Source organism: Hipposideros armiger, unplaced genomic scaffold (assembly GCF_001890085.2).
Source record: "Hipposideros armiger isolate ML-2016 unplaced genomic scaffold, ASM189008v1 scaffold_141, whole genome shotgun sequence".
Lineage (NCBI taxonomy): Eukaryota > Metazoa > Chordata > Mammalia > Chiroptera > Hipposideridae > Hipposideros > Hipposideros armiger.
In genome coordinates, this window is record NW_017731491.1 from 2,549,676 (window position 1) to 2,566,165 (window position 16,490).

The 16,490-nt window shown below is 56.0% G+C and overlaps 3 protein-coding genes across 6 annotated transcripts in view; 2 read left to right on the top strand and 1 right to left on the bottom strand.

Annotated features, from left to right (window-relative positions):
• RTN4RL1 (reticulon 4 receptor like 1) overlaps positions 1 to 1,750 on the bottom strand; it is a 70,506-nt gene extending 68,756 nt beyond the window's left edge. For both annotated transcript variants that reach the window (XM_019650475.1, XM_019650478.1), the window contains exon 1: positions 1,258 to 1,750. In XM_019650475.1, the coding sequence (XP_019506020.1) occupies positions 1,258 to 1,270 (13 nt within the window). In that variant the 5' untranslated portion in view covers positions 1,271 to 1,750. The remainder of the gene's footprint in view (positions 1 to 1,257) is intronic.
• Positions 1,751 to 5,528: 3,778 nt separating this feature from the next.
• On the top strand, positions 5,529 to 15,064 carry DPH1 (diphthamide biosynthesis 1). 3 transcript variants are annotated; one of them, XR_002124867.1, is made up of 14 exons: positions 5,529 to 5,603; positions 7,584 to 7,736; positions 7,859 to 7,922; positions 9,408 to 9,529; positions 9,995 to 10,152; positions 10,256 to 10,377; positions 11,844 to 11,912; positions 12,322 to 12,478; positions 12,591 to 12,691; positions 13,225 to 13,303; positions 13,592 to 13,732; positions 13,803 to 13,905; positions 14,684 to 14,779; positions 14,977 to 15,064. XR_002124867.1 is itself a non-coding variant. In XM_019650479.1 (12 exons), exons 1-12 carry the CDS (start codon positions 5,543 to 5,545, stop codon positions 13,884 to 13,886), a joined length of 1,311 nt encoding a protein of 436 aa, XP_019506024.1. In that variant the 5' UTR covers positions 5,529 to 5,542; the 3' UTR covers positions 13,887 to 13,998. The 3 variants fall into 3 exon arrangements, 1 of the variants encoding a protein (XP_019506024.1); XR_002124868.1 differs by lacking the exon at positions 13,803 to 13,905 and adding an exon at positions 13,906 to 14,010 and having other exon boundaries at positions 5,570 to 5,646; XM_019650479.1 differs by lacking the exons at positions 14,684 to 14,779; positions 14,977 to 15,064 and having other exon boundaries at positions 13,803 to 13,998.
• OVCA2 (OVCA2 serine hydrolase domain containing) lies at positions 14,017 to 15,539 on the top strand. Its single transcript, XM_019650481.1, has 2 exons — positions 14,017 to 14,367; positions 14,684 to 15,539. The coding sequence occupies exons 1-2, from the start codon at positions 14,184 to 14,186 to the stop codon at positions 15,181 to 15,183; spliced, it is 684 nt and encodes a 227-aa protein (XP_019506026.1). The 5' UTR covers positions 14,017 to 14,183; the 3' UTR covers positions 15,184 to 15,539.
• The last annotated feature ends 951 nt before the right edge of the window (positions 15,540 to 16,490 follow it).

The following is a 16,490-nucleotide window of genomic DNA, read 5'->3' on the forward strand; positions in this document are numbered from 1 at the left end:
GTCCGACCTGCTATGGGGTCTCTTCCATCGTCCCACATCTGCTCCTTTCCACCCATCTTGGGGCTTCGCTTCCCTCTCCTCTGCCACCTCCCCCTGCCCGTTTTCTCCTTCCCCTTGCTACTGTGAGGTCAGAATCCTGTGCTTACGACACCTCGGTCTGTTGCCATGGAAACAGGGGCGGATTAAGGCTGGAGCGCGGAGCGCAGGGATCAGGCCCCTCAGCTACCTGTGCTCCCGCCTCAACCGGCTCCCGCAGGGCTTTGGCTGCCCGCCGCAGGCGCCGCGACTCGCCAGCCACCCGGCCGGGGCCAGGGACGAGGAGGTCCCGGCCGGGTGCCGCGGCCCGTCCGGACCTGGGAGGGGGGACAGGCCGACGTAAAGGCCGGGGCAGCGGGTGGTGGGGCCCGCGAGCTCACGGCATGGTCACTTGCCCTCCCTGGGCCCCCGGGACCGCTCCCCGCACGACAGCCACGTGGGGGCGCGGCGGGACTTCCCAAGCCGCGGCGCCAACTTTGCAGCGCTCCGCAATGAGCCGGGCTGCCGGAGGGTCGTGGTGAGGTGGTCGCAGTGCCAGATTTTCTCAAGTTGAGCCTGACACCGGCAGCACATGCTGCCGGCACAGCCTCATCAGCCTTCGCATCCCTTGGCTCCAGCATAGGGAAAGTTTGAGAAACCGGACATCAGGCGCTAGCCATCCCCTCGGCTGCTGGGTGCCCAGGGCCCGTCCCTCGAGACCAAAGCAGGGCTGCAGGGAAGGTGCCCGCGTCCCGGTCCCACCTGGGAAGCTAGGGCGCGCAGTGAATGCCCGGGCCGCGCGGTGACTGACCGCTGGCTGCACTGGAGCGCGGATTGGACCCTGCCCCGCCAAAGCGGCAGAAGCTGGTGGCGTGTGCCCGCGCAGGGGATGAAGCCTGCAAGTGCAAAACTTTATAGTGGCAAAGCATAGGTCCCAGGAGGCCAGCTCCCCTGCCATCACGGGCAGCTCACTATGGTCTCCAAATGACCTCGTTGTGCCAGATCCCTAGGCCAGGCTGCTAGATCCACGGAGCTAATCCCGTGTCTCACAACCGGCTACTAACGGGGGCTGAGCTCCAGCAGCAACCCCTTTGTGGGTGCGTCCGGGGAAAGCCCGCCAGCCCGCCAGGGGCTGCTTCCCGAGCCGGAGCCCGGAGCCGGGCAGTTCTCGAGCGGCTCGAGGGTTCGCGGCTCTGCCCCATGCGCATCCAACTCCAACTTGCCCCTGCGGCTCCAACTCACCTTTGCGAAGCATGTTGGCCGCGGGGCCGCCACTCCGAGGTCGGCCTAGGCGCGCTCTCTCCCGGGGTCTGGAATCAAATCCTTGGGAGCCGGCTGCAGCTAATCCGAGCGCGTCGAGGCGGGGGCAAGCCGGGGATCCGCTTGTGCCCGGCGGCCCGGCCCCGCAGGGGCATGGTGAGCCCGAGCCCCGCGCGGAGGGCACCGGAGCCCACCAGCAACCGCGGCGCTGCCGGGCAGCCCCGCGCGCTCGCTCAGCCCCGGGTTGAGCGGCTTGCTCCGCGAAGCCGGAGGCCTGCTTCTGCAGCCCAGAGCACTTTGCAGGCGGTTTTGAGGGAGGGACGCCGCCCCCCGGCCGCTGCCCTCTCCTTTCCGCCCCCTCCGACCGCCGCCGCCGCGGCTGCTGCAAAAGGGCGCTCGCACGCACCGCGGAGCTCCGGGGAAAGCGCCCAGCGCGCGTTTGCAGGACCGAGAGATCGGCGGAGCGGGGCGCCTCCCTTCCTCCCCCCGGCTTCCCCCACCTCCCTTCCTCCCTCCCTCCCTCCTTCGCTCGCTAGCTCCCTCCCCCTCGCTCTGCTCCCCGCCCCCGCTCATGGAGCGCCTCCCATACAAAATTTATGAAAGTGCTCTCAGCTCGCGGTGCGGAGCGCGGTCCTATTCCCAGGGCAGCAGCGCTCAGCCGCGCGGCGCCGCCTCCCAAGGTGTTTTCGCTGCGCCCGCCCCCGGGGACGATCCTCGGCCCGCGTCCGTCCAAGTACCTGCCCTAGCCCCCGGGCGGGTCGTCGGACCACTTGAAAGCCCCTCCCGGGCCCCGTGGGCTTCCCGGAGCTCGCACCCGCAGCCCAACCCCCGCCCGCTCGCCCTTCGTGGATGGAGGTCACCCAGCCAGGCGGCTGGAAGCGTGCGCTCTGCCAACCGGCTGGGATGAGACGACTGCCGCCCAGAGCGCACCCCCCGCCCCCCCATCACAAGTCCGCACCCCTGTCCATCTCTTCTTTGGCCTGCTCCGCTTCCTCCTTGGAGGCTCGACGGCTCCTCCCTGCCCAGCATAGCTCCCGCGGACCCAGCCGCCTCGCGTCCTGCGTCCCAGGACATAATTCTTTTTGGGAGGACGGGTAACGTGCCCCAGGCTGGTCTAGACCTTTGCAGCAAGCATTACGGAGGCCCAGTTGCTAATTCTAGAGAGAAGGAAGAACCAATGTGGGGGCTCAGGTGGGCTATCTTCGCCTAGGGGGCCTATGATTTCCCTCAGTCTACATAGACCCCGCCCGGGGCTTTGTAGAAAATGGAGGAGGCACCGCCTAGAAAGCTGGTCCCGCAGGGGGCAAGTTGGTCTGAGGGTAGAGAAGGTTCGGGCTGGCCAAGATCCTGGGTGGAGACCGGCACCCCCTACTGGCCTGGGATAAGAGGGGTCCTGGGAGAGGAAAAAGTGTGTTAAGTCTCATTCAACACGCATTTATTGAGGGTCTGTCATGTGTGTGTGGGCACTATTATTCCCGGGGACTCAGCCAATGAAAAAGACAAGGTCCCTCCCTGCCTTTGTGGAATTCACAGTCTAATGGGGACCCAATGAGGAAAGTCTAGAAGAGATGGTGCTTGGAAGAAAAGCAAACAGGGTATTGTTCTGGAGCTGACATGAGGGGGCCCAGGAAAGCTGCTCTGAGCAGGTGACATCTAAGCAGAGATCTAGTTGAAGTTCAGAGAATGAGTTGTGTAATTCCTCCGAGGAAAACTTGGCATGTTAGGAAGGTCAAAAAAGCCAGAATCATTCATTTACTCATATATGTATTCAGCGCACTGAGGCTCGGGTGTGAGCTAACAGTATATAGGCTTAGATTTCCAGAAGCTGATGGCATAGATGGAGAAGAAAGGCCCACAATCCATCTTAGAATGTGACAGGAGGCGATAGGAAGTGTAGGAGGGGTCTCTGCTAGCTCTGTAGGGGATGAAGGACCATCAGGGAAGCCTTCACAGAAGAGTTGCCATTTGGGTTAGGTCTTGAGGGCTGAGTTCATCAGGCGGAAAAGGGGAAAGGTCATTCCAGGCAGGAGAGAAGGTGCAAATGCTTGGAGGTGAGAAAGTAAGTTTGTTCTGAAAATTAAGACGATTGGTTCATCTTGGGGTGGAAACAGAAGGTAAGACATTCTTTCTCTTAGCCTTGACCAGCTGCAGGGCTGGGCTGACCCCTGACCCCACACCCTGCCTGACCCTTGCCAGGCTGACACTAAAGCTGAACTTGATGACACTGAGAGCTTGCAGAGGCCCTCCACAAATAAACTGAGGCCCGGGGAGGTTGAACAACTTGCTCAGTATCATACCGCAGATCAGTGCCAAACTGTGGGCCTGAATCAGGGTATGTTACTACTCCTGCCACCTCCCCAAGCCGCCTCCCCATGATCCCCCTGCCCCACAAACTCCAGCATCTTAGGCAAAGTTGGCTGGAGCTGGGCGTGAGTGTGAAAAGCAGTTATTTCAGGCCTCAGGAGGGCTGGGTGCTACTTTGGAGTCCAGCCAGGGGTGGGGGTGATTGTAGGCAGGTTTTGTAGTATAATGTGGGGGTGCACTGTGCCCGCCCTCTTGTCAGGCAGTAATTACTCAGACTGCTGAATAACTCAGGCAGGGAGACCCCCACAGACAGATGGAGGTGTTCTTGGACCAACTTGAATGGCAGCCTCCAAAGTTTTGCATTGCATGGTCTTGGGGGACATGCTCACTCATATCGGTCCTTTATATCTAGTCCTCCTGGACATCACCTGGTTTCCTAAAGCGGGCCAGGGCAGCTCATTCAGCACAGAGGCTATGAGGCAGTGTTAAAAAGGAGTGGGCCTCCCATCATCAAAGGGCCCCACCTCTGCCTAGGAAAAGGCCCTAAGGGGCAGAGTACCTGGTAGGGAGAAGCCATTGCTGGAGCCAATCTTCCCCCCACCTTAAAATTTACAGCTGCAGCTGGAGCTAAAGCTGCCCACAGACTGGGCCTTAGTGTTGTGAATGGGGAGGGGCTGGACTCAGGGGATGTCTAGAATTGATATCCTGAACCCTGGAGGTCCAGAGAACCTGGGGAAGATGGGACAGTCCAGGCTGGACTCTCATCAAGGTGAGAGGGGTGTTCCTGGGACCCATGGCCACACTCCTGTCCAAAGCTGTGACTGTCCTAAGAGTTTGGGTCAGTGGCCTGAGGGACAGAGACCTGACCCCTTCTGGTCCTCCCCTTGGCTGCTCATTCTCAGCCTGCCCAGCCATCCCTCCTCTCTGGGCAGTCTCCCAGGCAGGGCCAGTCCCTCTCTGCTTGTTTTTCATTTCTCTCAGCACCTTAATTAGGAGTTTCCAAGCTAGGAGGGCCTCCAGGGGAGCCTGAGGCCACAGAGATGCCTTAAAGGGCCAGCTGTGCTCACAACACCACTACAGGGAGAGAAAGACGGTGCCAGAGGGCTGGGTGGGCAAATGGCCCTGGGGACCGTTGTTCTACGGGGCAGACCTTGCTGAAGGCAGGTACTTTGCTCTTCCAGAGGTCAAGGTTGTCTCACTGGCTGCTCTGCCTTCCTACCTTTGGGGTCCCCAGGAGCTCAGGCCACTCATCAGGAGAAAGGCTATCCTAGGCCGGAGGGGGCAGGCAGCCTGGCGGGAAAAACGTTGGCCAGAATCCAGGAGGTTTAGGCAATCTGAGTCCTTGGACTGCCCCACCCTAACAGGAAAGCGCCCTAGGGCTCAGGGCTTTCCCTAGCAATTTTTCACAGGTGAACCTTCCATACTGTGGGTTCTAAAGGTGATAAGGGCAATCTGGCTCTCCGGAAATGGGCACCAAGACTCAATTTGAGCTCGGCTGGTGGGCGCGGAGTTCTGTCCTGTAGGGGCAGTGGGGTCCTCCGAGGTCGGGAATGTGACCCCACCCACACGCGTCCACTGCTTACCAGGGGAAACAGGGAAAGGAGCAGAAGGAAGCCCTGGTGATGTCCCCATTCACAAGACTCGGCCCACAAAAGTCGGACAGGGAGTCGGCAGATAGGGGAGCTCTGTTGCCAGGTTCGAGCCGACCGGGACCGGGAGGGAGTGGGGATAGGGTCGCGGGGAGAGTGCAACCGCAGTGGTCGGGGACCACTAGGGGCTCCCGCGAGCCCCGACCTTGCGGGCTGAGATGGGCCCACAATAGCCCCTCCCCTATATTCTCCTTCACGGTCCCCGCCCAGCAAATCCCCGCCCCTCGCTGGCCGATCGGCAATCGATCGCAAGGTCTGTGCTCTCCGCGTTCTTCTAGCGCTGTCTTTTTGGTCCCCACGTGGGCAGGGCGGCGATGGCGGCGCTGGTTGCACCCAAGGCGGCGGAGCCCGGGGGCCGAAAACGCCCTGGCAGAGGTGGGTGCTACAACGTTGAGCCCTCCGGACATCGCATTTCGGGGTAGGGCCCCCAAGTCAGGGAAAAGGCCAGCCAGCCCCCTTTCTCCGCCAGACCTGGAAGGTCCCGCCGTCACTCGTTCTGGGCGGCTGTCACCGGAGCCCAGAGGGACCGGTCTTTCTTTTGTAGCCTTACAGCCCCTCCTAGGAGCTTGTAGTCCTTAAGCCGGAAACGCTGCCTCCTTTGTTGGGCGGCTGACAGACGCCTGTAGACTCACGGAAAAGACGGACCTGACGGGGAGGGAAGGAGCCAGGCGCGTTGCAGAGGGCATTCCACAAGTGGGCCCTCAAGCAATGCTTTCCGGTAGTTTCGGTCACCAGGCACCTACTGAGCGCCCACTGAATACCACGCCTGTGCAAGGTGCTGGGACCAGACTACAGCCCTGTCCTCAGGGATCTCACAGCCTTCCCGGGAATACTGACATAAACAGCTTACGGCCAACATAATAAAGGAGGAGGCTTCTGTTAGCCTCCTTGGGACAAATTGAGTTGCTAAGACTAACAGCTCCTACATCCCAACAACCACAAGGGACTTGGGCCTGTCAGAGGAGCTTCTGTGAGGGGCCCAGAGACACTGGGCTGGTTGTTCCAAGACCTTTGAAACAACTGAACAAAACCATAGCATGGGAACATTCAAATCTGTTATCAGGGTCCCAGCCTGCCATGCTAGTTCTCCACTGCACCATCACCAACCACCACCACCACCCACCACCAATCCCCCACACAGGGTGAAGGATCAGGTCTGAGGATCGTAGCTATCCTAGTAAGGGACCCTAGCAGAAGTTCTGGCACATAGTACAAGTTCAGTAAACATTCATTGAATAAGTTAATTTCTTGCCTTGTCACATTTCCAAGTTGGCTTCTAAAGAGATAAATGGGGGTTGAGCTAAACTGAATTGTAGGGAGTAGGGTGCAGATTAAGGGCTGCAGTTTTGCCAAAGAGCTACAATGTTTTCTTATTTACTTATTTAACTTTATTGGGAAACAGTTTTTCCCAGGACCCATCAGCTCCAAGTCAAGTTGTCCTTCAATCTTAGTTGTGGTGGGCACAGCTCAGCTCCAAGTCCAGTCGCCGTTTTCAATCTAGTTGCGGGGGAAGCAGCCCCACCACCCCATGCAACTGACAACCCTGTTGCTCAGAGCTCACGCTTTAACCAACTGAGCTCCCCTGCTGCCCCTGTTTTCTCCTTTAATCAGGGGATTGTAATTATTTGTATTTGCCCCCACTAGACTACTAGCCCCTAAAAGGCAAGGTCACTTTTCTGTCCACCTGTTTGCCCACAGTCCTGACTAGCATGTGTTCTTTCCATCCTTCCTGAGGTGAGAGGTGGGTGGAACAATGGGATTAGGGAATTGTTAAGTCAGTTAAGTGTATGGTGTTTATTTCCCTTTTAAATGAGGAGAGGGAAGAGTGCAGGAATTAACCAGTGTAGACATAATCAGTGGGACTCAAGGAAGGAAGGCAGTCTTTTAAATGAGTACTTAGAACATTTTGCTTATAGAGCCCTTATATAGGACCTCAGAACTTCAAGGTGTTCTCGGGCTGGGGGGAAGAGGAACATTTTCCTAGAATACTTGGGCTGGCTTGGCTCCTGGATTTTCCTTAGGATTGTTCTCTATCAAGGAGCAGTTGTATAGATTTTTTTTTTTACTGTTTGACCCTTAATTCAGTTCCCTGGTGTCACTTCTGCTGTGCTGAGGTAAGAGATGAAACATGCCCCATTCATGGGCTCAATCTCACAACATGGAAAATAATTATGCATATTTCCTCCTGGTTTACTGAGTTGTCTTTCCAGCTTCATGATGAACTCAGGGAAGAAGGCTGGGCCAACCCCTTTGGGATCTGGGATCTGGGCCGGAAACTTGGGTGGAGTTAACATCTTAGCTAGGTCTGGCTATGGTTTCAGCCAGGTCCCGACTCAGGCCTTACATTCATCCTAGGTGGAGCCCCTCTGGGCCGCATGGCCAACCAGATCCCCCCTGAGATCCTGAACAACCCTCAGCTGCAGGCAGCCATTCAAGTCCTGCCTTCCAATTATAACTTTGAGATCCCCAAGACCATCTGGAGGATCCAGCAGGCCCAAGCCAAAAAGGGTGAGTCCCCAAGCTTTGACTGAGGTTGGGGGTGGAGAGGTTGCCTGGCCTAGTTAGGGGCAGTGTCCCCATTCCAGCCTCTTCCCAGCCCTCTGCTCTTATGTGTCTGCTCTGTCTTGCAGTGGCCTTGCAAATGCCGGAAGGCCTCCTTCTCTTTGCCTGCACCATTGTGGATATCTTGGAAAGGTGAGGCTTGGGGCACTGGAGAGGGAGCTGAGCCAAGACCTTCCCCATGCCCATCACAGCTCTGCCTGTTGTCATCATTTTTTCCTTCTGGACCTCTGCCTTACCCTGCCCTTTCCCATAATGATACACACACAGAGAGAAAAACCCAAAATTAAGACAGAGCAGGTGGTGGGACCTGAGGAGGAACCTCAGAATCCTCAGAGCTAACCCTTGAATGTGCTGAGTAGTCAGCGTGAGGAACCCCTTTTTCTGTCTCATCTGGAGTAATAGGGCAATGAGGGGCTTGGCAGGGGGAGACGTGCTTAGGCGATGGTATTCAGTTCCTCTCCCCATCCGTTTAAGTTTCTGCAATACAATGAGCCATCCTTGGGAGTGGGAGTTGAGTGCTCAGCCATCTGGAATGGGCACAGGGACAGGGAGGGGGAATGGAGGAAGGGGAGGTCATCTGGTGATGGGAACCTCCCATTTCCCTGCTGCTGCCCTCCCCCACCCTACTCCTCATCAGCTGCCACCCTCTTGCCCCTTGGGGATGCTCTCTGGGGCTTGGGCCAATTTGCATACATTTTAATCTATAAAAAATTAAGTGCTCAGGCTGACTCAGATGCCTGGGCTGCATTCTAAGGAACTGAATAATCTGCTTCTGTGCACAGCCTGATTTGGGGAAGGAGGAGGAGGGGGATGGGGGCTGACTGGCAGCAGCTCAGCTTTCCCCACCACACCTCCAGGAGAGGAATGGGAAGACCCATCACTAAGCCAAGATACATGCCGCAGGGGTGGGTCTCAGGGAAGAGCTGGTCCTCTAGCTCCATGCCTCTAGTGAGTTCAGGGGGTGCATGGTCTTCCCTACCCACCCCCGTCCCATAGTGATTCAGGCCTGGCAGCAGATCCTATGGCAATGTGCTGGCCAGAGCCCACTCTTCCTGATACATGAGGTGTGTGGGCGGTGCCATGTGCTGTTGTTGTAGAGCTGTGCATGGGTCCCCCAATCTTGGGCACAGAGAGCCCTGACTAAGGGTGAGGAAGTAGCAGGGGGTCTGGGAGTCAGGGAGGCTGTGTGTACCCACACATGCATGCCCACGCACCCAACGGTACCAGGGCGTAGGGGTGGGTGCCTTTGCACATGTGTACTTGCTCACCGCTCTGGTTGGGATGAGTAAGAGCATTGGAGGTCTGGGTCTGTGTTTGACCCTGTGTACGCCAGTCTTAAGAGTTGGGGGTCCCTCTTGCAGTCTGAGCCTGGGCAGAAGAATCAGGGTGCTGCAGATACCATCCTCATACAGCTACAGTTCCAGAAGCTGCTGCCAGGGCTGGAGGAGGTGGCATCTGGGCTCTTCCTACTCTTTGTTGGCAGAAGTGGCAGCTGCTACCCAAGGGATTGGAAGAGGTAGTGAGAGAGGAGCTGGGCCCTGAGATACCTCTATAGGGTTAGGTCTCTCTCCCACCTCACTCCTCGTGTCACCATCCCATTGTTTCCCACCTCCACAGGTTCACAGAAGCTGAAGTGATGGTGATGGGTGACGTGACCTATGGGGCTTGCTGTGTGGATGACTTTACTGCAAGGGCCCTGGGAGCTGACTTCCTGGTGCATTATGGCCACAGTTGCCTGGGTACGGCAGATCAGGACACCTGGACCTGGCAGGGCTGGTAGGGAGACAGGACTGTACACTGATCTCCATCACAGTGCCGCCTTATCCTACTTGAAGGACAAGTGCTAGTAGGGAGGCAGGGCTGTACACTGATCTCTATCCTAGTGTCCTCCTTGTTTCTGGGATGGCCTCGGCCTTACTGCTCTGCAGGTGGATCTTTCCTTTGGATTTCGTTGCCTTGGAAACCTTGCTGCTGTCCCAGATGTGGGTATTTGAAAGGCTGATGGTGGTAGAGCAGGCTGGGCCCCTGGCCGAGTGCAAGAGGAAGAGCTTCTAAAGGACTTGTGACCTGCCCCCTCCCCACCTTCTACCTCCAGCCTGAAACCACTGGTCCTGGCTGCTCAGAGACCTTGGCCTGGGCCAGGTCCTCTGCCCCTCCCGCTTTCCAAAACAAAGTCTCCTGAACGCTTCCCTCCCTCCTCCCAGTTCCCATGGACACCTCGGCTCAAGACTTCTGGGTGCTGTATGTCTTTGTGGATATCCGAATAGATACTACCCACCTACTGGCTTCTATCCGCCTCACCTTTCCCCCAGCCAGTGCCCTTGCCCTGGTCAGCACCATCCAGTTTGTGTCAACCTTGCAGGTAAGTGGACAGATAGCAGCCAGTCCAGGCTGTTCCTGGGTCCCCACGCCAGGTGCTGCAGGCTGGTCCTCTGTTCCTTTCTTTCCCTTGTTACTCCCTACAGGCAGCTGCCCAGGAGCTGAAAGCTGAGTATCATGTGAGTGTACCACAGTGCAAACCTCTGTCCCCTGGGGAGATTCTGGGCTGCACATCCCCCTACCTGCCCAAGGAGACAGAAGCTGTTGTGTAAGTGAAAAATGGGGGTGGGGGGCAGTCATAGAGACATAAGAAATGTATCCTAGGAGTCTGAAGCTCCTTAACCATTTGCTCAAGGTCACCGTGCAAGATGGGGACCAAATAGGTTTCAGGTTTCCTGTGCTCTGTCCACTATGCAGAAGGCTATGCCTAAGGTGAGGCAGGAATCAGAGGGCCTGATGCAGAATGAGGGTGGGCTAGAAATGGTGGGAATATAATTGGAGAAGATGGATGGGCACACCCAGGCTGTAGCCCCATTAATTTAGCATCCGGACAGCTAACAAGCAGGAGCAGCGTGTCTCCTGCTGCCTAATTATTTTAGGTAATGGAAATGCTTAATGTTGTGTGAATGCAGTCAGCCTGAGAGCTGACAGCTCCCGGCTGGGGCTGAGGAGGGGAGCCCCATTTCCAGCTAATGGCAGGGAAGGAGGGAGGGACACTCCCCTGACTTAGCCCCACCTCTGGGGCTGCAGATACTGGTTCCACAGGCCTTGCTACACCCACACAGACACCCCTGCCCATACCCAGGCCCATATCAGGGCCTTCCCCAGGCCAGACCTGGCAGCCCTGCTCCCGAGGGACATTCCCCCTGTGCCTGCATAACTGAGCTCATGGATACGTGCCCTTGGAGGCTTCAAGGTGTGTGCTGGAGGAACACCCTGAGTGTTGACCATTCATCAAAATTCTGTGTGTCTCCCAGAGAAGGACCTTCCATGGCAGATTGTCTTCCATGCTCTGACCTCTTCATGGCCTGGGAAGGTACTGTTAGAGGTAGCATCTCCTAGGGCATGCTGGGTACAGCCTGGTGGTTAAGCCTAGAGTCGAGTCCCAGATATACTGCTTAATAGCTGTGTGCCTTGGGTAAGTTTCTTAACATCCCTAAACCTCAGTTGTATCTCGTAAAATGGGGACACTACAGGTGGCTTGGAGGATTATTTGACAGGACTGAGTGAAGTCATACATGCCAGGTGCTTAGCCCAGGCCCAGTACACAATACACAAGTCCAATAAACAGTAGCTGTTGTTACAACTCAGCAACTGAACCCAAGAGCTAGTTTGGGGCGAGAGTAGCCCAAACCTCATTTATAGCATAGATGTCACCCTGAACACTACTTACCATATCTGTATTGAGCTAGGTGAGGGAGAATCTGTCTCCCCATCTCCAAGTTAGGATCTCCCTGCCTTGGCTGCTCCTTTACTCTTCCCCCCAGAAAGTTGGGGGGGAGGGCGTTCTTAGATTTCGCATTATGTAACTAAAGGGGCTTTACGATCACCCAGTTCAAACGCCTTACTTTACATGTGAGAAAACCAAGGCCTTGGGAGGTGAAATGACTTGTGCCAGTTCATACACAATCAGTAGCATAGCCAGCCAAGGACTCAGTCCTCTGTACCACCAAGCCAGTACCTGCTTCTGCTGCCCCATCCCACACTTACCACCCCCTTTCTACTCCGCTGCAGATATCTTGGAGATGGCCGCTTCCATCTGGAGTCTGTCATGATTGCCAACCCCAATGTCCCTGCTTACCGGTATGGACTGAGCTGGGCTGACCAGCTGGGCAAGGAGTGGGATTCTCTGCCACTGAGGCCCTCAATCGGCCACAACCTCCTAATTCCCTGGCCATTTAACACACCCCACCCTAAAGATCTGAGGCATTTGGGTCCTGAATCTGGATATCAAACCCTGGGCTGCTGCTGCACCGTATACACTCATGCCCTGGGATTCACACGGAGATCCTAAAACCCTCTCCCACTCTTGCCTGATCCAGCTGTGGGACTGATCTTCCCAATGATAGTCTCTGCCCTTGCTACTGTTCCTAATTACCTGCATTGGAGCCTGAAGGTTCAGGAGACCAAGGGGCTGAGTCACGGAGCCATGTGCATACCCAAGTCCCATGAGTGACCGTCACCGTGACCCTGACAGCTTCTTCTTTTCCAGATACGATCCATATAGCAAAGTCCTATCCAGAGAGCACTATGACCACCAGCGTATGCAGGCCAACCGCCAAGAAGCCATAGCCACTGCCCGCTCTGCTAAATCCTGGGGCCTTATTCTGGGCACTTTGGGCCGCCAGGGCAGCCCCAAGATTCTGGAGGTCAGAGGGCTCAGCATGGCTCAGAGAATGACTGGGAAAATCAGTAGGCTAAGGGATTTAGCCTTGGCTGCTTGATCATGACGACACCAGCTTTGCCTGTCTCTACCAACAGCACCTGGAATCTCGGCTCCAAGCCTTGGGACTACCCTTCGTGAGGCTGCTGCTCTCTGAGATATTCCCCAGCAAGCTTAGCCTACTTCCTCAGGTGGATGTGTAAGTTTCCCCACCTTACTTACCAAGCTATGACTCTGCTAAAGCAGCTTAGAACTAGGCCCTGCCCAGCACATATTGAAGGCTGGAGTCAATGGGCATTGCTCCCATGACTATGAAATTTTAATGTTGACAGAGCATTTATCCAGCAGGGGCTACCCTTGGCTATGGATCACACTACTTTGTCTGCCTTGGGGCTCACAGGTGACTGCAACATCATAGTGGTTCTATGTGAAATGAGTTTGAGGGATGGTTGGCACCTGCACTATCCCAGGCACTAAATTTGATTCTGGGGATACTATCACATATGAGTTGCCCAGGCCCTACCCTCGGAAAACTTGTAGTCAATGGAGGAAACAGAAGACAAGCAACACTGTAGTGTTATTCTAAACAGCAGCAGGTGACAGTCTTTAGAATTATAGTAAGCATTAACTGGGTGTGTTGGGGACACCGTCATGTTCTTCAGCATGCTGCCCAGGAGAGTGGCAGGACACTCCCCCCCCCCCCTTTGGGTCTGACCTGACTTCCCTTCCCAGGTGGGTGCAGGTGGCATGTCCACGCCTCTCCATTGACTGGGGCACAGCCTTTCCCAAGCCGCTGCTGACACCCTATGAGGTAACACGGAGATCTGAAAATCCCTGAGAGAGAGCGGGCTTTGCACCTGGTTCTGTTAAGGGAGGGATGTGAAGTAGAGTGGGATGGGTGGGCAACACTTAGTTACAACTGAGCCACTTTCTAGCTGGGTGGCCTTGGGTAAGTCTCTTAGCCATTCTGAGCCTCACATTTCCTCTGTGGTATGGGGATAACAGGACCATCTTAAGCCATTGTTATGATTGGATTAAGTAATCCTGCCAAAAAAAAAAAAATGTTGGCAGGTGTTATTGTCCTGTTTTCCTCCCCTAGGCGGCAGTGGCCCTGAGGGACATTTCCTGGCAGCAGCCCTACCCCATGGACTTTTATGCTGGCAGCTCCTTGGGGCCATGGACAGTGAACCACGGACGGGACCGGCCCCCCCGGACCCCAGGTCGGCCTGTGCTGAGGAAGGTAGGCAGGGACTCCAAAGAGGGAGGAGTGGCCCCTCCTGGGCGCGGCCTTGACACTGACCGCTCCCTAGCGACGTGAGCCGAGGCCGCCGCCATGCGGCCGCTACGGGAAAAACAGGAGCTGGGTGAAGGACATCGTAGAAGCGGAATCCTGACCAAAACGTGTGATCTCAGGTGCAGGAGGAATCCACGCGCCCCTCTTCAGATGCGACTTGCGAGGGTTGCAGCTGCAGAGACAAGGGGGAGCCGCTTACTCCTTGAGGCGCCCCCGGGTCTCAGGTACCCACCCAGCTCTGGCCGCGCCTCACCCCTCCGCTTTGTCTTGGGAATGCCCACTCGCTTTGAGGCCCGCCTTCAGGGTGGTGCCGACACTTGGGTCCGCCCCCTTGCGTAATTCAATTTCCGCTCGGGAAAAGGGCGCTTCCGCTCCCTGAGGCGCTCTGTCCCGCACTATGGCCGCTCGGCAACCTTTGCGGGTGTTGTGCTTGGCGGGCTTCCGGCAGAGTGAGCGGGGCTTCCGCGAGAAGACGGGAGCGCTGAGGAAAGCGCTGCGGGGCCGCGCCGAGCTCGTGTGCCTCAGCGGCCCGCACCCGGTCGTGGACGTAGCGGGCCTGGAGGGCGCCGGGCCGGAGTCTGGTGAGACGAGCTCTGCCCAGGAAATGCGCTCCGAAGTCTCTATTTTGCTTCGTCTCCATAATACCCTTTAGCATTCTCCCACCCTCCCACTTCGTTCCAGCCATACCCTTCATTTTTTTCTATCCCAGCCTCCCAGGCTTCCACTGTGATGTCTTTCCCCTCTCTTCACGACAGTGGATTCCCCACCTCGTTTCCCCCCAGACTGCCTTCTCTCCCGTCAGCCTGTATCCCTGTCAAACGCTCCCTCCCTTGCTCGTGTCTTACCCCCTGGATTCCCCCTTTCCCTAACCCCATCCTCTCCCCCATATCGCTGTAGGGCCCTGCCCTCCAGAGGAGCAGATTCGAGGCTGGTGGTTTTCAGAACAGGAGGCAGACGTTTTCTCCGCACTGAAAGAGCCCACAGTGTGCAGAGGTCTGGAGGAAGCCCTGGGAACGGTGGCACAGGCACTGAACAAGCTGGGACCTTTCGATGGGCTTCTTGGTTTCAGCCAGGGGGCTGCGCTAGCAGCGCTTGTGTGTGCCCTTAGCCAAGCGGGCGATCGCCGCTTCCCCTTGCCAAGATTTATCATTCTAATATCTGGTTTCTGTCCTCGGGGGCTTGGCCTCCAGGAATCTATCCTGCAGGGCCCCTTGTCACTGCCTTCACTCCATGTTTTTGGGGACACTGACCGTGTCATCCCCTCTGAGGAGAGTGTGCAACTGGCTAGCCGATTCACTGGAGCAATCACTCTCACCCACTCTGGTGGCCACTTCATCCCAGCAGCTGCACCCCAGCGCCAGGCCTACCTCAAGTTCTTGGACCAGTTTGCAGAGTGAAAGATCAATAAATGCCTCGGCCCCTACACGCCCCACCCCATCCCAAGTAGGGACACATGACTTTGGGACAGCCCCTGTGATCCCTGCCTCACCTTTTCCTTACTCTGGGACCTCCACTGCTGTTAGTGCTCTTCACCATCACCAATTAAGAGATAAATATCGAGTCTTCAAACTCAGATTATATGAGACCAGATCTGCACTCAAGAAAATGGGGAGCAGGAGGCCTTAATGGACATTGACCTTGGATGGACACTCAAATATGAAAAAGTACAGTGGAGCCCTGTATGAGTAGAAGGTGACATGGGAAAAGCAGGGGCTGGCACTACTGCTGCCACACAATAAAGTGGTAATTTGGATTTTGAGCATCTTTTTCCTGATACATAAAATGTCCATTTTATAGTATAACAAATCTGGCCATCCACACAGCCTCCAGAGCAGCACCAAGTAGGGAGGTGTTTCCAGTTATAAACCCTCAGGAGAAGCTCATGCATATATGCATACACACTCACATTTTAGGGAGAAGTCTTAAGTCCCAAGCAAAAGTAAAGGAGGCCTTGGTGGCTGAATCAGGGAAGAGTTTATATCTGAAACGTTCTGGGAAGGATTCACCTGGCAAGGCTGCCTGGGCCATACTGAGTTGAGGCTTCCTCCATCCTGATCTCAGAGTTGTATGCCGCCCTTATGTCAAATCCTGGCTTCTTGTGTTCTCTGCCTTCTCCATAAACTGCTTTAGCATCTCTGAACTATTTAAGCTTCAAGGGGGTGGGGGGGGGGTGCTAAACCTTGGATGGAAGCCAAAGACAGCACAGAAGAAACCCTTTTTCAACTTTGTCCCCACTTAAAGAGTTTCTGAAATTGATGCTATGTCTAGTGATCACAGCCAAGGCCTAAGCAACCCCTCTGGTTTGGAAGGGTGGTTGTTCCTAGGCACTCTAAAGACTGCCCACTTTAGCCATTTCCCCTACTTCCCATGTCCCTCCCCTCTGCCCATATTTCTCTCTGTCTTCGGCATTGTCGCTGCAGGCTCACCAGCTTGTTCCTTTTCTGGACAATCATAAGAGACCGTGTCTGGCTCTCAAGCATGGTTGCCCCTAGGGACTTTAGTAATGGAACAGGAATTAGGATTATGAGATACAGCCCGTGGGCCGGCCGAGTGGCTCAGTTGGTTAAGAGTTGGCTTAAGAACTCTGAGCAACAGGGCCGCTGGTTTGATTCCCACATGGGCCAGTGACGCAGCGCCCAAGCTGAGCTGTCACTGAGCCGCCAACAGGTGGCAGGGTGGCTTAGCTGGTATAACAACAAAATTG